Source organism: Megalobrama amblycephala, unplaced genomic scaffold, assembly GCF_018812025.1.
Source record: "Megalobrama amblycephala isolate DHTTF-2021 unplaced genomic scaffold, ASM1881202v1 scaffold201, whole genome shotgun sequence".
In the NCBI taxonomy this organism is placed as follows: domain Eukaryota; kingdom Metazoa; phylum Chordata; class Actinopteri; order Cypriniformes; family Xenocyprididae; genus Megalobrama; species Megalobrama amblycephala.
Window position 1 is genome coordinate 358206 of NW_025953337.1, and position 25088 is coordinate 383293.

Consider the following 25088-nt stretch of genomic DNA (forward strand, 5'->3'; position numbering starts at 1 on the left):
CTGAGTCCCAGGTTCATTGGCCCATTTCCCATCATCAAGCAGGTCAACCCAGTCACTTACCAACTCCAGCTGCCACAAGGGTACCGCATTCACTCCACTTTCCACGTCTCACTCCTCAAACCTTACCACCCTTCTGCTCTCTCCACAGGACCTGACGTGGCTCCCGCCGAACCCCCCCTTCCACTCATCCTGGAGGACGGCGCGGCATACGAGGTTCATGAGATTTTGGACTCCCGGCGTCGTGGTGGTCAGCTGGAATACTTAGTCGACTGGGAAGGATACGGCCCGAAGAACGCTCATGGGTCCCAAGAAATGACATCCTTGATCCCAACTTACTCCAAACTTTCCACGACAACCACCCTGACAGACCGGCACCGCGGGGAAGAGGACGACCACCATGGCGTCGGGTCCTCGGCCCTCAGGAGCGGGCCGTGGAGGGGGGGGGGGGGGGGCACTGTCACAGACACGTCAGGTTCCAACCTCAACCAATCCCAGCGCACACTATCCCCAGAGTACTGATCACTGCCACCTGCACCTCATCACCACCACACTCATCAGCAGCACCATAAAGAGCACACACAGCACTCCATGTCGGGTCTCGTTCGCATATACTTCTGTTAATGCTTACCTCAAGGAGTCCTCGCTCCATACCTACCTGTCTCCAGCGTGTCTCCTTCCCTCTGTGTGCTTCGTCTTCTGTGTGGGTGTGCTCCAGTCAACTCCAGTCACCTCCAGCGATCTCCAAGCTCCAGCGTGTACATATCTGAAAGGAAAAGGACAGTAACTATCTCCATCATTATCTTCTAATCATCCATTGACTCTACTCTGCTTACCTGTTTCATGCTCTATGCTCTACTGGTGTCAATAAACGCAAGTTACCTGTTTACATCTGTGTCTGCCTCCTGTGTACTATAACACACTGTGTCAATTCGACTCTATACACCTATAAAACAACTTATATTATTAATAACATTTTATTGTTGTTATTTAATATTTTGTAATCCCTCTGATGCACATCTTTACAAATATAAAAATAGAATTTAGGAATGATATATCACTAGTAATTATATATGGATGTGATGTTAAAAGAAACAAATATTTTCATAATTTGTTTATCAAAATATTAAAATTCTTTACCAACACATAGATTATGTCTAATAAATTGCAGATATATATTTTGTAACTGATGTTAAAAATACAATTGAGTGGAAAACCAAATCCTGGTGGGTAGAGGTCCTTTTTATTTACAGGTTGTAAACTTAAAACAGGACATCAAGTTAATATGTGTTGAGTATTTCAAAGTATTCCAAAGTATTTAGATTAAGTTACTAAACTTGAGTAATGTAACGAAATATGTTACAGATTACTTTTTAAAGCATGTATTTTGTAATCTGTAGTGAAATACATTCTAAAAGTAACCTTCCCAACCCTGCCAATGAATGCCACAACGACTGGGGGAGCTGCGGTAACAGGTTGAGTGGAAATTGAGGGCGAGTGAGGCTTTGCAGTGGCAGAGTCTGGGGAGTGGCCCGGGCTTGCTGAAAGCCTGCTGCTATGAGCATCAAGCCACAGAAGAGCTGACCTTGTGCAGGAGGAGGATGATGATGTTGAGAGACATGAGTTAGGGGCCTTTCGGGCTTTGCTCGCTTTCTTAGCTGCTTTGGAGAAAAAAGTGGAAATAAGAGAGAGCATAGTTTGTTATAGGGATACATATAGGTTATACGGCTGGGCTTTGTTTAACCTCCACGAGAACTGCACATCTGCATTGATCAGCAGATGTCTCAAGCTTATTACTGTCCATTTTTCAATGGGAGTTATCTTTGCAGAGCCAAAAGATAGGAGGATGCCGGGGAGGAAGGTAGATGTCTTGCTGATGGGGGCGAGGATAGTCCTGTGTGTCCTGAAGTGTGCGTGGCCGTTCGAACAGGAGGGCACCCACCATCGAGGGAGGTGAACGCTGCATTATGAGGTGCTGCTGAGTAAAGAGCCGTGTTATGGAGTTGAGCGGAGGAGGAAGGTTTTTTGGCAGCGGAACCTGGGGCATGACCCAGGGTTGCTGAAGGCCTACTGCTCCAGCACTGCACTCAAGAAGGGTTGACAAAAGCCACAACAGAACTGCAACACACAGTGGTGTGTCATGAACGTATCTATGGCTTTCAACAAATTGTGACAGTCAATGATTCAATGACCTATTCGCAAATACCACCACTTACTAGTTACTGAATGAACAAGTCATGGTGGTAAGTCATTAAGACAGTGACTTACTGGCACCTACTGGTGGTTTTAATTCCATATTTAAAAGGACCTTATGTATTTGGAGATCTAGCCTGAAGCAGAAAGGAAGGAGATGGCCTTGACTGAGCCGTGGCATTGGCTTTGGCCTGCTGAGTCAGCTGGAGGAAAGCCCTCCCTCCTGTAAGCTTGGGGCTCGACAGGCCTTACTCACAAGGTTGGTTTTAGGAGAAGGATTTGACAAACTGCAGAAAACCTTTGCAAGCTTGTAAAAGATGAGCCTAGCTAAGGAAGCAGATGTTTGTTGAAGATGTTTGTTAAAGATGGATTGGTTTGAATAGGGCACAGATTGAGCCCCAAGCTGTGTTATAACTTTTGAATGGTTGATTGGAAGTGTGTGTTGTTTACTATGTGTGCGATTGATTTCTAATAACTCAAAGAATGGCATGAATGAAATATATGTAAAATGTATTGTATTCTTTTTCTCATAGAAATCATGTCTAAACTGTACTCTCTGCTAAGAGTAGGATAGTTAAGAGACCAGGTGATAACATGTCATTTATGGTGAGAGGAGGAGAAAGTCACCTCTGAACCAAAGACGATACCTAATTGATGAGAACTCCGCAAAGAGGTTGGACAAACACCCCATTTTAAAAATTCAGGACATGAACAAAGGACGAGGCAAGACGATGACGATCAGACGATGACGATGAGAGAAGAGAATTTTATACAGAATTTTAAAAGTGTCACTTATTTTATGACCGAGCAAATGAATTGTCCAGCGTTCATTTGAATGGGCCGTAACTTGGAGCCCCTGTCCCATTCTTTGAATAGGTATGCTGATTGGATTAGAACTTGCAACACTCTAAAGTCTGGGGCAGGTTCCTATATCTGAATACTTCATTTGTATGCTTTGTTTAAGGTCGTCTCTCTGGTGCTTTGTCTCTATCCCTAAGCACTGCCCCCTAAAATGTATATAAACTTCAATGTACACTGCCTTAGTTAGACTTGATGACTGCAGCTACCGACAGCACGTGTTCTCAATAAAGAATCCTGCTGAAGATACATCCAAGTCTCCTGGTCTTCCCTTCTGAGATTTCCAACACACTTCTCTTTAAAAATATGAGACTTTGATTATTTTAACATAAACTAAAATCTGACACACACCCACACATTCACATGAGCTGCAGAAAGAATGAGAGGAAAGAGTTTTAAGAGAGTGAAATGATGAAATCACAAATTTCTAACAGTATATGTACTTCATAAGACCTGAACTGAATGAACCATCAATCATTAATGTAACCCTTCTATCACTTCTTAGGCAGGGTTATTAGACTGTATTTTAATGCACCAGTTCATCTAGAATATAGAGGTATATACAGGTGCATCTCAATAAATTAGAATATCATGAAAAAGTTTTTTTTTCTTTCTGTAATTTAATTCAAAAAGTAAAACTTAAATATCTTCTAGATTTATTAGACATAAAGTAAAATATTTCCAGACTTTTGTTTTCAATTTGATGATTTTAGATTGCTGCTCATCAAAATGAATAACTCAGTATCTCAGATTATTAGAATATTTAATTTGAAGTTCTATTAATTTACCATTCTCAGGGTATAAATACTGAGCAAACTCACCTGACCTGAACCCCATGCAGAATCTATGGGGTATTGTAAAGAGGAAGATGAGAGACACCAGACCCAACAATGCAGATGACCTGAAGACCGCTATCAAAGCAACCTGGGCTTCCATTACACCTGAGCAGTGCCACAGGCTGACTGCCTCCATGCCACGCCACATTGATGCAGTATTGAGTGAATAGAAATTAACATACTTTTCAGAAGCCTGACATTTCTGTTTAAAATATCCTTTTTATCTTATTTTTATTCTAATTTACTGAGATAGTGAATTGGTGGGTTTTTTGTTAAATGTGAGGCAAAATCATCACATTTAAAAGAACCAAAGACTTAAAGTACTTCAGTCTGTGAGCACTGAATTTATTCAATACACAAGCTCCACAATTTGAGTTGAATTACTGAAATAAATAAACTTTTCTGCAACATTCTAATTTATTGAGATGTACCCGTACTTGCGTCTGTCGTTTATGTTTTTAAATGGGGATTCCTTTGTCGGCATCTTTGGCTTGGAGAAAGGTCCTTCTCAGATTCATTGAAGGTCTTTTCGTGTCTGGATTGACGTTTTCTTGGGAAGCCAATTATGTGGGTGTATTGATGGAGGAGTGGAGTCTCCCTCGTGGCTGAAGTTTGAAGTTTTGAGGCAGGCAAAGACTGTAGTCGTTGATTAAACTTTGTGGCAAAACTTAACTTAGAACACGAGACTATCAGCGGAAAAGAAAGGAAACTAAATAAAAGAAAGAAAAGTGAGACGAGAGTAGTTAGATGGCTTGAATGAAGCTGTTAACCCATTTCCATCTGATCATGATCTGCCACGATCTTTGACTCTGATTCTTTGTTCATGTCCTGAATTTTTAAACTGAGGTGTTTGTCCAACCTCTTTGAGGAATTCTGACCAATTCGTCTTTGGAACGTCTTTGTTTCAGAGGTGGCTTTTCTCCTCCTTTCACCATAAATTACATGTTATCTGTGGTCTGTTAACCCTCTGGAGTCGGGAAATGCGCCGGCACGTTTTGCAAGATTTTTTTTTTTTTTTTTTTCAGCAAAACAGACTTAAATTACTCTGTCATTTTTTGTCATAGAAACAGAAGTAACATACCAATTGAAACTATAGAATGTCTTCTTTTATTTGTGTACATAAAGAAAATAAAAAAGAACTAACATCTGTCGTCTCCTTCTGAATGAAGTCTAATCTGATAATTCTCGGAAAATGAACTGTAACTTAGATGGCCTCAACCACCCACTTGCTCATTCTCTGCTTGGGCGCCGGGAGACCTTTTCTTGGTGCTCAGAAACACACAAATAGTTGATCACATTTTCTCCACATGGCAGCTCTGATCACTGTTTCAATTTTTCTGGCACCTCCTCGATGGGCTCGAAGAGTGCCATAGACAGGCCTTGTAACACAACGACCAAAGCCCAAGCCGGTACTCTCGTGCATACTGCAGGTCTGAGCCTCAAAGTGCCAAGAAGGAAACGAGATATATGTGGGTGTTTCCCCAGACAAACTCCACTGAAAGGCATACTCTCTCCAGAACTCCCGGGAGCAGCGCAATCGGGGGAAATGCGTACAGCGGTAGCCTCGGCCACGGCTGTACCATAGCATCCAGCCCAAGAGTTGCTGGGTTTGACATTGAGAACCACAGTGGACAGTGAGTCACCTCTCGAGACGCAAACAGATCCACCCGGGCTTCGCCGTAGTTCTCCCATAAGAGCTTCACCACCTCGGGATGAAGTCTCCATTCCCCGGGCCTCGGCCCCTGTCTCGACAGGATGTCTGCTCCCACATTCAGGTACCATGGGATGTACACTGCTCTGAGGGAGAGCAGTTTCCCTTGGGACCACAGGAGAATCTGATTTGCCAACTTGCAAAGTGGGCGTGATCCCAGACCCCCCTGATGATTTATATATGAGACCACTGATGTGTTGTCTGATCGTACCAACACATGATGATCCCTGAGGTCTGGAAGGAAGAATTTCAGGGCTAGAAATACTACCATCATCTCCAGGCAATTTATGTGCCACGAAAGATGATGGTCCTGCCACAGACCTTGAGTCGAGCAACCAATCATGATTGCCCCCCCCAGCCCGTGAGGAATGCATCTGTCGCTAGCGTGATGCGACGACAGAGCCCCCAACACAGGTCCCTGGGACAGAAACCATTGCTTCCATATGTCTAGAGCACGTAAGCATCGCCGCGTGACTCTGATCATATGAAAAAGATTCCTCCTCGGTGAGAACCCCTTGGTTTTGAGCCACCACTGTAGTGGTCTCATGTTCAGCAGGCCAAAAGGCATCACACTGGATGCTGCTGCCATAAGACCTAACAGTCTCTGAAACTGTTTGACAGTGAGTGACTGGCCTAGCTTTATGTCTGAGAATTGACGTTATGCGCGTCGGAGATAGATGGGCCCGCATAATCATCGAATCCCATACCACGCCTGGATAAGTGGTCCTCTGAGCTGGATAAAGCACACTTTTCTTCGCTTTTAGTCTCAACCCCAACCTTCTCATATGAGCGAGAACAACATCTCGATGTTGAACCGCCATCTGCTCTGATTGAGCCAGAATCAACCATGTAGTTTAGAATGCTGATGCCCTTTATATGCAAGGGCGCCAGAGCCGCATCTACACATTTGGTGAAGGTTCGAGGTAACAATGCTAGGCCAAAAGGAAGAACCCTGTATTGGTAAGCTGAAAGCAAACCTCAGGAACTTCCTGTGTTGCGGAAGGATTGATACATGAAAGTATGCGTCCTTTAGATCTATCGTGACAAACCAGTTCTCGGACCTGATTTGTGACATGAATCGCATACCCTTTTTCTATCGTGTGCAGGACCCACTGAGATACTTTTGACAGATTTTTCCACTCTGACAAAAAATCTACTAAGGGTACCAGCCTCTCGAGGCTGGTCTCTGGTAAAATATGGGCAGCCAGCGCGGTGCCCTGAAGCGGAGCCCCAGCAGGGAACAACTGAACTTACTGCAGAGAAAGCGTGCCACCCTTGGGTGACACGCGAGGAACTACTGTGCCCCGGCTTTGTGGCGGGGTTAGCAGAGCGCCTCCCTGAGGGCATCGAAGATTCACGGGCACCATTGGAAGAGGTGAACTCCGTTTGTCCAGAGGGGACCACCCTCAGGATCCTGATGCTCTTGGCGTCAGGATTTCTTTGCCGAAGCCCTCTTAGCCGCAATGACAGCCCTCAGATCTGTCTTGCCCTTGAGGGCTTTGGCTGAGAGTGCTCTGCTTCTGTTGTTGTCTGTGGTGGTGCGAGGAGCTTGTACTTGGCACGGCGAGGAAGAAACTGTTGCATAGCAGCAGCCTGCTTCCTCGCCTCCTGAAACCTCTCAGTGACCGTGTTAATAGCGTCACCGAATAGGCCAGAAGGATTCAGTGGGGCATCCAAGAGAAAGCACTTATCTCTGTCCTTGATGTCAGACAGATTCAACCATAGATGGTGCTCCGTGGCCACCAGGGCTGCCATAGAACGGCCGATGGATTTGGCCGTCTCCTTGGTGGCATGGAGCGCTAAATCTGCTGACTGACGGAGTTCATGGATGAAGTCCGCCCCCACTTCCTCGCTATCGCCCAAGTCCTTTAGCAGGTCGGCTTGGGGTGCTTGTATGATGACCATAGTATGCAAGCATGCTGCAGCCTGACCTGCTGCAGAGTACGCTTTGCCCACGAGCGCTGAGGTGGTTTTCAGCAGCTTAGTGGGCAATGTCGGGGCTTTGAGAGATCATCCAGCTCCTCAGAACTAGACGCCATAAGTGTGACAGTGTCAACCGGAGCGGAAGAAACCGCAACACGTGCTTCCTGCCTCCGAATTGACACACTGGATGCAGCAGGTGAGGGCAGAGATAAGGCTGAGCCTGACTCTAACCCCGCTGCTACATCCATCTGCGAACCCCAAGACATGAGACGCCACCCTGCCTCAGCAGAAGCGGGGCCTGAGCCCTGGGGAGCGCGAACCGAGCCACCCTCCATCGGAAACTGCCCACAGTGCACGCAGGCAACCCCCTCGAGAGCTGCCTGGGCATGCTGCACTCCCAAACAAACAACACAAAGGTTGTGTGTATCCCCACCCGTAATGAAACGAGGGCAAGGATGAACACACTTCCTAAACTGTTGCTGTTGCTCACTCGCCATAATACCAGGTGAATAAATCAACGATGGTAGACAGACAACACTAAATAGGACAGACAAGATACACGTAGCGCTTGCTGAAGACACAGAAGCTGAATATGAGTGCGTTTGGGCCGGCTATATAGTTCCTGGTCAGTGACGTCACCCGCCTATGACGTACCGTCTCCTGATTGGACAGATTTCATACGTGCTTCATGACGACATCAAGGCATTCCCATAGCGACTACGCAGTGCGAGTTCCCTTGAAAGGGAACGCAGTACATCCAGGCAAGAGTCACAATCCACAGAACAGTCCACACAAAATAAGAAAACAAAACAGTGAAGCCAGTGACCATAAATTAAGACTCGACAACAAAGGCAGAAACAAACTCAGTATAAATAGACAGACACTAATAACATAATACAAGACAGCTGGGTGCAATGAAGTGATAATGAGTCCGGGAAGTGGGTTATGGGAAATGAAGTCCGAAGTGGTGAGGCAATAGTCTGGGGTGGAGTGCCCTCTGGTGGCTAACCAGGGCACTCCAACTGGTGATCATGACACTGTATGAAAAGAGAGACATGTCAGACATCCTTGAGTCAGCTCATTATCCACTAATTCAGCCACGCCCATGGAGCAAGTGCTATTCAGATGCAAATTCTGAGGCAATACATGTATACATCGTCGCAATCGTGTATTTATTATCTTCAAAGGTGTCTATCTGCATGTTATAGCCATGCTTATAGCGATCTCTGGAAGCCACTGTTAGGTCCTGGAATGTCACATGGTATGCTTGTTCTTCAAAACGAGTCATTTGTGGACTAAATGTGTACAGAGCGTCCTCCGGCTGCAAGTATGGATTGAAAACACAGTACATCAGAGTATCCAGAGCTCATAGTGATAACAATAAATATTGAATAAATATTACTCCTCTGTATAGAAAATTGACATAAACATATGAGAATCCATCAATATTTCTCCAAATGTGCATGCTTTTAAGCTAAAAGCCTATATGAAATGCCATAGATGTAACATTAATGTTCAGACGCTTTGCATCATAGAAATACATTATATTTTAAAGTATATTAAAATAGAAAACCATTATTTTAAATTGTAATAATATTTAACAGTATTGCTGTTTTTTTCTGTATTTTTGATATACAGCATGATAAGCATGAGACTTCTTTTAAAAACATTATAATAGTAATGTGTCCAATCTTTTGACTGGTACTGTAATTTAAACTATTATAGGCCTATACAAAATTTTCTTCACATGATGTGCAATAATACGTGCATGCATGAGATCACAAAAATCATGTTTTCTGTCAAGAGTGGACATTATATTAACGTTAATACAGCTGATATGATCCTGTCAGCATGATCACAGAGGGTTTTTTCACATAGCCTACCTGACTGAAAGGGCTCATTATGCAAAAAGTGTCTTACAGAATTTAAATCAATATATTGTTTTATATGAACGAGTGGGCAGGATAATGTTTTACATCATTTTGAAGCAAAAATTTTAGTCTACAACCTCCAATACCCAGAAGTCTTATGAACACATATTTAATATTTGTTTTTTGGCCTTATTTCAGTGACTTAAGTTTTTTTGTTTTTTCAATAACCACGCATAAACGTTATTCCTTCAAAAATACAAATATGTACATACATGTTGCTCACATATTATGGTAGCCTAGTTCGTGCTGAATACAGTGTAATAACACCTTTTCCATTAATATGTTTATGAACAACTGAAAAAAAGCACAAATGTCAGGGCATGTCAAAACTTCTCCAGGGCCCCAAATCAGCCTCGGACTCCAGAGGGTTAACTTTCAGCGAGTGCAGAGAGTACAGTTTAGACATGATTTCTCTAAAAATAATATGATACATCTTTTCATTCATGCCATCCTCAATCATCAGAAATCAATCATGCACATTGTAAACAACACACTCATCCAATAAACCTTTCAAAAGTTATAACAATTAAATTAACTGTGAGTGATCTGGTCATATGCATTGGTTGTAGACATGATATAGAATTATGCAGTTGAACGATAGTCCATCTAGTGTCGTTTTACTCATGACCAGAAAAGCGGAAGCGGCGCCGGCAACTGTGTCATAATTAAAGTTCCGCTCCAGGGGTCTTTTCCACAGTCTGTTGAGGTGGAGACCACATGTCCCAAGATTCCGCTCTCAAACTTGGCCTCATCAAGCTACACCTTTGTTTTGAATAGGCCTCTAGCGACCTCTAGCGCAGTGGTTCTCAAACCTGTCCTGGGGACCCCTCACCACTGCACATTTTGCATGTTTCCCTCATCTAACACACCTGATTCAACTTATTAACTAATTAGTAGAAACTGCAAGAGTTGAATTGGGTGTGTCTGATGAGGGAGACATACAAAATGTGCAGCGGTAAGGGGTCCCCAGGACAGGTTTGAGAACCACTGCTCTAGCGGACAGAATTCTTACATATTGCACCTTTAATTAATTAATTAACTATTCCCTTTGAGTTAAATTGACCTGTTTCCTTTACATTGGGCACTTAGGGCAGGGCCCAAATGCTGGAAAACTGTCATGGAACAGAGGTAAGTCTGCTGTATATACACCTCTTATCTCGTTAATTGAGTTGATTAACTGAATGTTCTCCTCTTGTGTTAATTAGGTTAATTATCTGAACATGCTCCCCCCAGCGCTTTGTTGATAAAACATCATTAATGATGTGTGTTTTAATATAATTATTTTTTAATATTTTTTATTATTTTTAGTCTACATTCCTCATTTACTTCTGTTGAAAGAGTCTTTAAATTAGTTAAAGAAACATTTATTGTTTTAATAAATTTGACAGAATTTGAAAGTTGATGATTTGTTTGATTAAAAACAACATAAAACACAAAACTAAAAATGAATGTTTTTGCTTATAATAATGTTTCTTAACAAATGGCTCATACAGCGCTTCACACAATACTGTACTAAAACTATTTTACCTGGGCTTATCTTTATGTGCATGATCTTTCTCTTTCCATTCTCCTGTTATAGTGTCAAATTTCCACCCATCACCTAAACAAAAAGAAAACAAATGTTTGGAAAAAATGTGATGATTATTTATAGACATGGCTGTTTTTAAACCCTTGACCTATAAACGTACAGAGAACTTCCCCAGAATTACTGAGGCCTCCAAAAAGGAAGAGTGTGTCATCTGAGATGGCAGTCAGCGTGTGAAGAGTGCGGCCCCGTGGGAGAGAAGCAGCCTCATTTTCACTTGTTTAAAGAAGAGAAACACTTGTAAGATTTATATGATTCATTAACAGTTTGGACTGATTAATATTTCAGTTAAACAGTCACATGACATGAAAGTGAGTCAATTTAACATTGACTCTATAAGGTAAAATTATCACTAATGCTTTATCCTCAATGTCTTCAAATTTTAACTAAATGTTTTGCATATTTACGGTGGATGCATCTAGAATTAAATAATATACTAACATGGTCACTAATACATAAAGCACAATTTCCTCTCTAGAAGCTGACTTTTGCATGACTTTTATTTTTAAAGTCACATAATAATTTGCAACTGTTTTACTTCAGTATTGTGATGTGTTTTCTGAGTGAAACTGAATATTGAATGAGAAAAATAGAGGCTTGTTTTTCTGTTAGGAATTGATTGGATCTTGAAAAGTAGGCATCCATTCAGCTCACTGTCAAAGCTTGCAGCAGACAGTTGGAGGGGATGTTCTACCTAACCCAAACTGACATCATAAGTGATGGAAGGCCGTTCCAGAGGGAAGTACATTTTCAGGTTTTGATTAAAGTTTAAAAAGACTTGTTTTTTTGTTTTTTTTTGTTTTTGTGAATTAACTTGCACGGATGATGTAGTTTAATTTAATAAAGTTGTGAGAATGCTGCTAACTTAACATTTACTTTTCCACTGCAGACATGCTCATTTATCTGTGCAGAAAACACTGTTTAAAAAAGCTGCAATTTCTTTTTTTTCTCTCAATTATTTTATGCTCTTTTTTCAATGAATAACATAATCAAGTCACTGAGGGACAAAAAACATTACTTACACTTGTGTCCATGTCCATGTCACCAAATCTAAACAATGGATATCTATCATCTGTGTTTCCTGTAATGACAGACAGAATTTTCAATATTCCATGAGGAAAAAATAAACTGATAAAGCCTGTTTTATATTCCTATTATAATAACCACAGCTAAAAGGCACACTCTACAGGGGATATAAAAAGTTGGTAACACTTTGGTATGGGGAACACATTCACTACTAACTATGACTTTTGCCTCAATAAAGTCTTAATTCAATGCTTATTAATAGTAAGGTAGTTGTTGTAGTGTTTAAGTTAGGTATGGGGTAGGATTTAGGGATGTAGAATATGGTCATGCAGAATAAAGCATGTGTGCTTTATAAGTACTAATATTCTTAAGATTCTTTATGTTCTTAACTCAGAAAACATGACAGGTTTAATTCGTTTGAAGTGCTTGTGCTAAATGTTACACTCTGAGATATAAGAAAAAGTCCCTACTATCTCTTGATTTGGCTACCATTTATAGACCTCCAGGGCCCTATGTTGATTTCCTAAACGAGTTTGTAGATTTTCTTTCAGACCTATTGGTCAACCTCGATAAAGCGCTGATTGTTGGAGATTTTAACATTCATGTAGACCAGGGGTGTCAAACATACGGCCCCCAAAGGTGTCCAATCCGGCCCGCGGGATGATTTGAACTATAATAAAAAAATAGAGAGATGCACTAGTCCATTGGTCATAAATCCACATGGTTTTTTTTTAGGTTTATTTTGGTCAATCTTTATTCCGGCTTTGCAAACAAAGTGCTTTGTAATCATTTTCCAAAATTTCATTTGTGTGGAAATATTTACGATATCTGTGAAAAAGATGCTAATACAGGGACACGCTGAATATGGACACAAAGAGGAGAACAGACGCGCCAGCAAAGAAAATACTCTACCACGCACAAGCTCACTGTTCGTGAAAAATAGGAAGAGTAATATAAATATTAAAGTGGGGTTTGTATGAATGTATCTCTGAAGGGAACCGTCTTCAGAAAATGGCTATTCCTCTTATCTCCGTATAAAGTAGTAGCTTATTTATAAACGCAGCACTGCTTTGTGTATCGCTGTAACCATGGAAACGCTATATCACTGCTGTTCCATAAGCGCCACCTACTGTCAGAGAGTGAATTTGCATCTTCATTCAGTCAGTCTGCTGATTTTGTTTTGTGCAGGTGTCTTATGTAGCATAATTTCACAAAGCTAAAATCAGACCATAATGTTTTTTCTGTTAATCTTAAAATTATACAATAATTTAAATTAAAAACAACTGCTCATACTCATGTGCATAACATCTTTGTTGGGATTGTGATAATTGATTGTGATAAAAATGCAGTGTTTGCCTCTAATATCAAAAAGATACACATATTTTTGAACAAATAAACAACAAATAAATTTGCTTTAAAAAAAATCTGCAACAAGTATCAGAATCGACCAATTTGCTTCAAAAAAAAAAAATTGGAATTGGCCAAGAAAAATCTAAATAGGTGCATCAATAATAAAAAATGTTTAAAAAAGTATTATTTTAAAAATCTAACAGTTTTTCACTATAAAAACAAAGGCAGTTTTGAGGAGCGGTGTACTAGTTTTCTTGCAAATTAATTTGTTGTTTACATGGTTAATATTAATGCAACGATCAGCGCACAGCAAAACATCACTAGACCCACTCACCGTTTTAATCATACACTAGATTTATTTATACCACTTGGAACCAATCCTACTGATATAGAAATTCTAATGCAAAATGATGTCACTGATCACTACCTTGTAATGTACATACTACGTACAGCTGAAATTTGCCATGTTGCACTGCTTTATTGACTAGGTGACAACTATAAATAGATTCACAAATAACCTGCCTGATCTGTCTCAGCTGCTCAGGGAACCCAAACACACAAATGAACTTGAAGAAATGACAAGCAGTATGAGCAACATGTTCTCTTGTACATTAAAAATTGTTGCACCCATCAGATTAAAAAAAAAAGTTTACAGAGAAAAGTACTGCACCATGGTAAAACAGTATTACCCATGCTATCTCGTAATCTAAAGAGAAAATCGACACAAACTCGATCAGAGGTCTTTAGAATTGCGTGGAAAGACAACACTTCCCATTATAAAAAGGCTATAAAAGCAGCCAGGGCCGAGCATCTCCGCAAACTCATAGAAAATAACCAAAACAATCCAAGGTTCAATGTTTAGTACAGTGGCTAGATTAACAAATAAACAGACATCACCAGAACAAAATATTCCATTACAGCTTAGTAGTAACGACTTTATCAATTTCTTCACTGAGAAAATCAAAAGCATCAGAAATACAATTGTACATGTACAACCTTTGACATCTTGTATGATTCAGCCTCAATTATCGCCCCTCAAGAACAATTACAGTGCTTGCAGTGCGTTTTCCAGTTGAGGTGAGCTTGAAGAATCCAAGTGCAGTTTATTTACATTAACATGAACAAAACAAAGACTTGACTAAACATGACTTGACAAACTAAATTTGACCAAACAGCAGGTTACACAAAGCTAGACAAGATACAATGGTAACATGAGGGCTATTTATAGACAGATACTAATGACAAACAAGGAAACTAGGGCTGTGTATTGCCAAGAATCATCTCAGGTTACGCATGTAACCATGGTTCCCTGAGAACAGGAAACGAGACTCTGCGTTTACCGCATTTGGGGAACATCACACGTGAACCGATGTCTGAAAGCCAAGTATCAAACCACTCCAATCCTATTGGCCGGCGACAGCCTATGACATCATCATAGCACGACCCGGAAATATATAAGGAGTGCCTAGAGAGTCAGTCAGTGGCTGCGTCCGAAAACTGGAAAATGCTGCCTTCTGAGGACACATTTCAAGGTAGTAAGGCATCAAGGCACATCTGAATCCAATGTTAGCTTCACTTGCTGTTTGCTGAGATACCTTCCTCAGATCGATTTTTGAAGGAAGCATAGATGTATCCTTAGCTGCCTTTGATATCCCACAATCCTGTGCTTTCCATTCTGTGATAGTTGAGCTAGAAAAATAAAGATGGCGTCCGAAAGTTGCGTTTGCTGCTCATTTTGTGTGTGTATAAATGTACGATTTTGACCAACATATTTCAATTTTGATATAATTTCTATCGAGAAATTACTACTGTAATAATTAAATATTTGTTTAGTTCTCACCAAAGCTCGCGCTATATTGCTGTAGATCATTAAACTGTTACGCTGCCTCAGAAGTCTGTCCGAAATCAATTTCGTGAGGTGCCTTCATGCACAAACACTGCCGTACAAGTCATTCTCTTATAAGACAGCGGGCAGCAAGACAGCTACCTAGGTTTTTGGACGCAGCCAATATCTTATCGACTTGAGGGACTGTTCAGCAGGCAGCCCCGAAGCATGGCAAAGCAACACAGAGTCTTGTTCCCTGTTCTCAGGGAACCATGGTTACATATGTAACCTGAGACGTTCCCTTTCGAAAGGGAACACTACTCCGCATTTACCACATTTGGGGAATGATATACCCACGCCGCCATGCTTGAGGAGAGTGCATGCCAAGATGGCTAGGCAAACGTCAAGCAGTTTCCAAAGAAATGCCAGACAGCAACTCACCCTTGGGCCACACAAAGGCTGTCAGTGACAGCATTCCCTACAGTCAACAGCCCAAGCTGAAGCTCAAAGAGCCCTTCCGTAGAAAGCCTACCAAAGCTGCTCCAAGGCTTCTGGGACCAAATCTTCAGAAAAAGAAGGTCCCTTTAAGGGAATGTGGCCAGGGAACCGAAAGGAACCCCGGCCAGCCACTAGAAGGGGAACATAGTCACCCCAGTGCCACCAGGGAGGCCGACCTGGTCTGACAGAGGACAAACTTAGTCTTGGCCAACCCTGTCTGAATACAGAATCTCAACAAACGCATTCTTCAGAGAAGACAGCAACTGCGAAAGGCAGTAAGCAACTCAAACCCACGCGTAGAGACGGGCATCCTGGAGAGCAGAACTCAGCTGAGTGCTATGGACCCTCTTATTGAGGGGATTACTCAGTGCCTGATTATTTGCACTGAGGAGGCTGTGCGCTAAGAAACCCTGAAGAAGGGGAGCACAAACCAGCCTGGGGCTGATCCTCAACGGGAGGCCTCATGGAAGCCTTCAACCAATGACCAGCTTAGGAAGCTAAGCACTAGACAAGACAACCCTAGCAGAGGAGTACAAAGCTCAACCTAACAGATAGGCCATACTGTAGGCACATAATCATGGAGGCCAGAGAGGGGCCTACAACATGACAATAGGTGTCTTGCAATTGGCCTTGCAGTTGGGGGATAAATCACAGATGCCGCTGGCGTATACAAAGTTCTGGCATGAAAGACTAATGGGCAGGCTAGTAGGTCCTTTAACACAACCTGCTAATTATCGCATCATTATCTATAGGTGCTGTATTAGTAGCCAATGAGCTTGCGTGCTTAATCTTTAAATACATGAGTTGGCATTGCTTAGCAGCGCGCTTCAGAAATCATCTAAGATAAGTACATGGGTTCTTATACTATCACTGTGCGTTTTTGCGTAGTCTGCTTTATCAATCATGTTTGTCATGTCAACAGTCTGTTTAATGCTTAGAGAAAATTACTAAGCATATTAGCAGCTAGCGCATGCATGTTGTATAAGGATACAGAAACAAGCTTGCTGACTTTAAATGGAACAGGTTTCGTTTTGTATTTGTATTTATATTTATATATTTATATGAGCAAATATCAACAACACAGAACGCAGCAGATGTTGCGGCGCGTGCCACGTGAAGGGCTAAAGTTACCTGCTATTGAGTGATATGAGTTTGTGTCGGCTAATGAGTTGATCATGCAATGTGAATATATCATGATTAAAATGCAAACAATGTTTTCATCTTATTTACATACTAAGTACGTGAGCAGCTGTATTTATTGGGCATATACTTTTCATACTACAGGACGAACAGTGATTTTGCAAGGTCGGTAAGTCATTTATTAATGGATTTCACATAGAATGATATTTATCATTTCTGCTTACCTTAGAGCGTGCCAAAGCTGTTCCATGTATTCTTCAAATGAAGCAAGAATGCCTCAGTTTATGCTTAATATGTATTTTTGTCAATCTGTATAGTATAATTTTATAAACATTAGGTGTTTTCTATATGCGGTGTGTTGGAGCGGCAGGCAGTATGGCTGAATTACGGACACGCTTTGTTGATCTGAGCAGTGGTTCACCACCACACCATTGACGTAGCAAAACTTTTGAGTTCGCTACTGAGATGACTGAATGTTCCACATGCTCTTGTGGCCATACGTTTCATTTGTGTTTTATCTGTGAGGACCGACAGTCGGTTGCACGCTGCGAAGTAATGTTATGGGATTAACTGTCAATTGCATCGACTGACATAACCATTGCATATGAGACAAAGTCTATGTGTGTCCTTTTGGCTCAGACACACATAGACATAGGCCACTAGAGCTAAGCGATTCGGCGTGGTAGCCCAGGCACACATAGCCATATCGTTCACTAGAGCTAAGCGATTCGGCGTGGTAGCCCAGGCACACATAGCAATATCGTTCACTAGAGCTAAGCCATTCGGCGTGGTAGCCCAGGCACACATAGCCATATCGTTCACTAGAGCTAAGCCATTCGGCGTGGGAGCCCAGGCACACATAGTCTAATAGGCCACTAGAGCCAAGCCTTACACCCCAGAATTACTTAGTTATGGCAAAAAATGGGCCAGGCATACATAGATAGCATACACACGGCTCTTTGGAGCAGCAGCAGTACATATGTTTTGGCGATAGTTCTGCTGGGGGGTGAGGGTGAATCATCATCTTGCCTTCTGCATTGATGGGGGGGATCTCTGACATACAATACACCGGGCTTGTACTGTCCATATCATGTCACCTGCTCTGTTGGGGGGTTATTCATGTACGTTATATTGTACAGCAGCAGCATGTCTTACTTGCTCACAGCAGCGTTTTGTGTATGTATTGGCAGTAGCAAGTCCCGTACTTGCTCTGCAGCAGCAGCAGCAGCATAGCAGATCTATTCCGCCAAGACCAAATATATCTACATTGTCATAACCATGCAAACACTCCCAGAGTTGTCATGACAGAACTATAATTGATCATCCATCTCAATCTCGCTTCTTCCACCTCCCGTCTGTCTGGGTCCAGATTCAGATCTGAACGGCTAGGGTTTTTCCATGCCCTCCCGATCTCAAACATGGAGATCAGGAAGGATTGGAAGGCTCACAGGAGCTGCGGAGCTATCGACACAAAGGAACCACTCGTCGAGCCGTCCGTGTGTGGCCCCTTTCTTAACGTGCCCTCATGGCAGCTGCAGCCTGCCAGAAGCGTGTCCCACAAACTTCAGCAGCTCTGCATATACAACAGCCAAAAGAACGCTCGCTGCCGGACGTGATGACGTCAAACATGGACATCATCGTCATCCAACAACTCCAGGGGGCTGAGAGAGAATACACCTCTCTCAAACTTCCCAACGAGCTCACCTGCGAGCCCTATGATTGCAGCCGCCGTTTTGCCTCAGCACAAATGGGGCCAGAACCACCAGGCACAGATGCGGACACATCTTCCCTCGAGAAGAGTGCCAAATGAGAACGGAGCGTCCCGATAGGGAGACGCTCACAGTAAATAACAGAAAAACACAGACAGCGCCCTCAAACACTGTCCATGCGTGCTCCTCTCCCAGACAGAAAACGCCCAGAATGTGTATATCAAGTGTCAAAACCTGGGACATGGATGAACACACTCTCTGAAACGTTTGTAATGCATAATTATAAAAGATTCCCTTACCAGATTCGATAAAACAGTCCAACAAAACAGTCCCGGAAGACGAAAAGATACTGACTGATTCTCTAGGCGCTCCTTATATACTTCTGGGTCACGCTATGATGATGTCATAGGCTGTTGCCGGCCAATAGGATTGGAGTGGTTTGATACTTGGCTTTCAGACATCGGTTCATGTGTGACGTTCCCCAAATGCGGTAAATGCAGAGTAGAATTCCCTTTCGAAAGGGAACTGGAAATACAATACGTATCACGATACAGGGGTTACGATAAGATATATTGCGATACTGTAGAAAGGCGATATATTGTGATATTTCTTGTTTTTGTTTTTTTGTTTTTTTAAGAAAGATCTCATTTTAGAAAAAACAGTCATGAAGAACACACAACCATATGCATAAAACCTTACAAGTAACTTTATTTTATTTAATCAATACAGTATAATTTGCATTTATATCATTAATCACTATTTTGTGCAATCTAAGTAAAGGGAAAATAGTAAAGTGACTGCAGGATTCTTTATGTGTATATGTTTTAAAGGTTCACAGTATGGCAGTTTTTCATTTCTAAACTATTTAACAACAGAAAGTGCATAGTCCATTCCATGACTGAATGACTGTTTGTTTTATATTTAGGGCCCAAGCCACTAATGGCGCTGTGCACTCTTGATCGCCTAAGGATTATTATTAGGGCCTAAGCCAAAGGCGAAGGCCCTATTGTTTTCTTTAGGATTATTATTGTTATTAGGACCCAAGCCGAAGGCCCTATTGTTTTCTTTAGGATTATTTTTAGGGCCCAAGCCACTAATGGTGCAGGGCCCTCTTGATCCTCTAAGGATTATTATTATTAGGTCCCAAGCCACTAAGACACAGTGGCCTATTGTTCTCCTAAGGATTATTATTAGGGCCCAAGCCAATGGTGGCGCAGGGCGCTCTTGATCTCCTAAGGATTATTAGGGCCCAAGCCCAAAGGGCAAAGGCCCTATTGTTAGGGCCCAAGCCAATAATGGCGCAGGGCCCTCTTGATCCCCTAAGGATTATTAGGGCCCAAGCCAATGTAATGGCGCAGGGCCCTCTTGATCCCCCAATGATTATTAGGGCCCAAGCCAATAATGGCGCAGGGCCCTCTTGATCCCCTAAGGATTATTAGGGCCCAAGTCACTAATGACGCAGGGCCCTCTTGGTCCCCTATGGATTATTAGGGCCCAAGCCACTAATGGCGCAGGGCCCTCTTGATCCCCTAAGGATTATTATTATTATTATTATTTTTTTTTTTTTATAGGCTGGTATCCGGGCGTGGCAGGGGGGCTCGACAGCGCCCCCTTGAACAAAGTCCGAAAACTTGATCCATATATTAAACACACTTACACATATTAGTATGAAACTTGGTACACATATAGACCTCATCGGGCCGAACAAGTTTCATGCTCTAAGTTCTACGCCACCCCAAAAGGAAGTCAGCTATTATGGGTTGTTTGAAAAACGCATGCTCTGGAATTTGATATACTCCTCCTAGGTGATTAATCCAATCACCACCAAACTCGGTCAGCATGAAGTCAAGACATTGATGATGCTAAATTGCCAGCGGATTTTTGATATCTTAAACGGTTTGGCCGTGGCGAGGCAACAAATTTATGGCGAAAAAAGGGAAACAGGAAATATGTTATAATGTCTGCATACATTGATTGATGTTTATGAAACTTCAGCTGTGTGTTTGTTATAGGAGTCCGATCACATGGATGTGACTATTGTGAGTCAAAGTTATAACGCCACCAACTGGCAGCAAGAAGTGTGTCAAAATGCATTGAGTTCACTCTGTTATTTTTCACCTGATTTGCTTCAGACTTCATCAGTGTAATCTGAGAACCAAACTATCCAGTGAGGTTAACTAGTTTAACTCAACCTGAGCTTAATTTTATCCTCACATTCCACCAGGCAATGTACTCAAAAACACCATTAACCCTTAAAGTAAGGGGAGTACAAAGAATATTACACTACTATGTTCTGAGGGAGGCCAAAAGACAGGCCTACTACATCAGACGATCACAGGCATAAACCTGTGGCAGTGCTAGTTTCCAAGTGAGCAAATTCTAACTAAAACACCTACCAACAAGCTTTGTAATACAACAAGCTATTGTGCTCTGAAGGAGGCCCAAACGGAGCCTTCTACTTCAAACAACATCAGCTCTAAGGGAGCCATATCTGAAAAACAAACTATGTAGTGAGGTTAACTTTATTAAACTCAACCTGAGCTTATACATTCCAACAGGCAATATACTCAGTAAACACATGTTTTACCCTTTCAGCAAGGGGAGTACTAACTACGTCACCATAATCTTAAGGAGGCCAAAGTCAGGCCTACTACTCCAGACCACACGGGTGCTAGCCTGTGGCAGTATTAGAGTTTACTGAGCTCACATAGTGTAGGGCACATAGTTTGCGTTAGACTTTTTTTTTTTCATTTTGATGGACAGGGTCGTAAAAAAATCCATCAATCTATTATTACCCGTCATTTTAATTATCATATTTTAATTATAATAACAAGTTTAATTGCTTTTATATGTGAACAAAAATAAAAGCAATTAAATGTGTTATTATAATTAAGATATGAAAATTAAAATGACGGGTAATTCACAATTGAAATTTCTCTGTACAGGTACGTGGTAGAGATTAAAGAAAATGTAGTTTCATATTTATGTTTAAATAGTCCTATGTTATGTTTTAAATTCATCATTTGATTATGAAAAGTGAACTGCATGAGTAAGATGCATCATAAGATGTGCAATATATCGGGAGACATGGAGTGTGTCAGACATGATTTTGACCACTTCATTAAGTTTTGTTTTGTAGAAAGCCTTTCTTTAAAGTGAATTTCGTTTTGTAAAAATTGTATCTTAATTTTAATCAATGTTTCATTAACCAATTGCCTGGATATAATAAATAAGAAGCAAATATAGCAGAAAATATAATCATGACATGGAGGCACGGGTGCGAGAACTGGAGCATATCTTTGAGGCTAAATGAACTGAAACTCAGCGGCTGCTTGCCTCATTGACATGAGAAATATATCTATAGAAAGCTTTAAATATCTACTTTAACGAAAATTAAATAATTAAAAACGAAAAGAAATAGGCTACTCTGATTATGTAGACTAAACCGAATGAAATGTGCATTCTCTCTATAGGCACGTCCACTATGAGGAGATGATGAGAGTCGGTAATGTCAACTTCATCTTTGTCGCCGACACTGATTCAGAAAACATTACTTTATTAATAAACAATTAAAATGTCTTGCTGTTTTGGTCACATTCATAAGACCAATATCGATTCATAAATCCCAGGAGGCTATATGCTGTATTCAGTAAATCCAAGTAGGCTATATGCTGTATTCAGTTGATGAATAAACAGTAGTGCTTAAAGCTTTGTATTGCTTTTGATATGGAACAAAGTCTCAGATTTCAAATTCTATCCATTTTATTAAGAAATTCAAGCAATAAATACCGTTTTGGCGCTCTTTAATGTGGCGTGATGGATAGCTTCTGGGTACTCGCCTGTGCGTTATCAAACGCATAGCAAAAGATTCGGGCCAGACTGCCAGTTTCTTTTTTGTTCTGGATCCAGTGCTCTGCTGCAATACCAACTGGACAGGGGTGGGAATTACAGTTACAATTTACAATAGATCACCCTCAGTGTAATCTGTCAACTTGACAGACGGCCTTCAGATTTTTCCGTCATTGATAAAAAAATTCCGTCAATGACGGATAATTTTCGGTTAATGCAACCTCTGGTAGGGCAGGAATCAGAACTAAAGTAATAAAGTACAACAACCTTGAATAACAAGGGAGTACTATTAATCCAACTCTGAAAAATACAGGGTGGGTACTTCACAACAGAAATTCTCACCAAAAACTGATACAAACTGTACTGAACTCTGTACTGAACAGGAGCTTTCAAAAAAGCTACAACCATATCACTCAAGCTTGAACATAGTGCAAGGGGTTCAGGGGAAAACTGAAGTCAAAGTACCGCTAGATAGTTCTGGGGGAGCTAACAAAGTACTACCCTTAATAATATATTGTTCCAGCCAACCTAATGGAACTTCAGGGCCCTTAAACCGCATCCTATACAGGAAACCGAGGTTTTTATAAATATAAAGAGACCTACCAAGCCAATTTTAGCAGGTCCAACTGATATGCTTACAAACAGAAATTGTGTGTAAAGCAACACCAGCCTGACCTGCTGCCGCATATGGAGTGTTGGAGCCTGCCTATATCACGAGATAGTTGCACCCATCTCGTCAGTAGAAGGCATCGACGCATACCCATATTCACTCCATCAACACCAGCGAATTAACCTGCTGATGTTGATGAATGCGAGCTGAATACAGGTTCTTTCATGCCTTCTTGATCTCAGTATGAAGATCAAGAAGGAATGGAAAGCTTACGGTGGCTGGAGGATTATGGCCAAAGAAGAACCGTCCATCAAACAATCCGCGAGCGGTTTCTTTCTTAACCTGCTCCAATGGCACCTGCAGTCTGCCAGAGGCACGTTCCATATTCTCAAACAGCTGTATATAGGCGGGGGCAGGGTGGCTTTGAGGATTCAGGAGGCTCACCATCTTCATCCTTATCAGCCATCTCCTGCTCTCTTGTTTGGCTTAGAACAAGAAGAGCAATTGCTGCTGAATCTAATGATGTCAAAGACAACACATCATCATAATCCCGCAGCTCTCTCCCATCAGCCGCCGAAGGTCATGTCAAGTCAAGTCAAGTCAAATTTATTTATATAGCGCTTTTTACAATTGGTAATTGTTTCAAAGCAGCTTTACATATTAGAAGCACAGAAAAAAGAGAAGTGGTTAAAAATAAGCTGTACAAGCAAGCGTGGTAATATGTAACATATACAAGATGGTGCTACATTAAGCCAATGTCGGCTGACTCCCAGGGGTGGAAAAAAACCCCTAGGAGAAAAACCCAGCGTGCTAACACTGGGAAAAAAGTCCTAGGAGGGAAAAAACCCATTGGAAGATATATATAATATATGTAAATGGATATGGAGATCAAAATCTGAATTATACATTTTTATTATAGAGATTAAAAATAGATTATATATAAATATATGTAAGCGGATACGGAGATTTAAAAATCTGAATTATAGATGCAGCCAGAACTGGATCTGTAGGCCCATTGTCTCCTGGGCTACGTTGTAGTCAGGTCCAGACACAGGTTCTCCATCTGATCTGGATACGGCCTGGATCATGGGGAATTTCACCCCCTCGACTCTTCAACAAGCTCCAACTGAGAACCCCATGATTTAGTCTATATACTCTGCCTCAGCAAAAGTAAGACCTGAACCATTAGGCGCAGCTGCCGGTCCTTCTCCTCTCGAGGAAAAGACCAGAAGAGAGTGGAGCATTTTTATATGTAAAACACACAATGAAAACAGACAAATCCCACAAGAACTAAATGTACATGCTCTTTTGTTCTCATAAAAGACAACGTTATAAGTTATGTGTGTGATCAGATATCAACACTATGGGACACAGATGCACACACTTCCTGAAATGTTTGTCAGACATAATTTGTCTTACCTTAATACCGGTTTGATATTGCTTGCTTTCAAACAAAACAGTCCCTGAAGACGAAAAGATACTGACTGCTTCTCTGGGCGCTCCTATATACTTCAGGGTCACGAAATGATGACATCATAGGTTGTCGTAGGCCAATAGGATTGTCGTGATTTGATTACCTCAGAGGAAGAGTACGACTGGATTCAATTCTATTTTGAGGATCAAGCCAACGACTGTGAATGGTAAGTTCTGTATTCTTAAATCCTTTATTCTAATTGCAATATAGACTAGTGTCGGTCAATATTAAACTGCAAAAAATTTCTTTGGGCTGTTTTGGACAGATTATGACGTGTTTACTGTAAAATAGCCACTATGTAAAGTGCCACATCAATGAAACTTGTTCACAATAATAAAAATTCTATTACTAAAATTGCATCACAGAAAAATTATATTTAAAGTATATTCAAATAGAAAACCATTCATTTAAATTGTAATAATGTTTCACAACAATGCTGTTTTTTTTCCTGTATTTTTGTTCAAATAAACGTAAGCTTGATGAGCATGAGACTTCTTTCAAAAACATTAAAAATAGTTTCAGTGTCCAATAGTGTCCAATCTTTTGACTGGTACTGTGTATAATTTAACATAT

General features: G+C 41.3%; 1 protein-coding gene across 2 annotated transcripts in view; it reads right to left on the reverse strand.

Moving 5' to 3' along the window:
• Window positions 1-25088, reverse strand: part of LOC125260956 (kelch domain-containing protein 1-like) — a 58788-nt gene that overhangs the window by 22821 nt on the left and 10879 nt on the right. For both annotated transcript variants that reach the window (XM_048179501.1, XM_048179502.1), the window contains exons 8-10: window positions 12057-12115; window positions 11138-11250; window positions 10977-11049 (exon numbers count right to left, since the gene is read on the reverse strand). In XM_048179501.1, the coding sequence (XP_048035458.1) occupies window positions 10977-11049; window positions 11138-11250; window positions 12057-12115 (245 nt within the window). The remainder of the gene's footprint in view (window positions 1-10976; window positions 11050-11137; window positions 11251-12056; window positions 12116-25088) is intronic.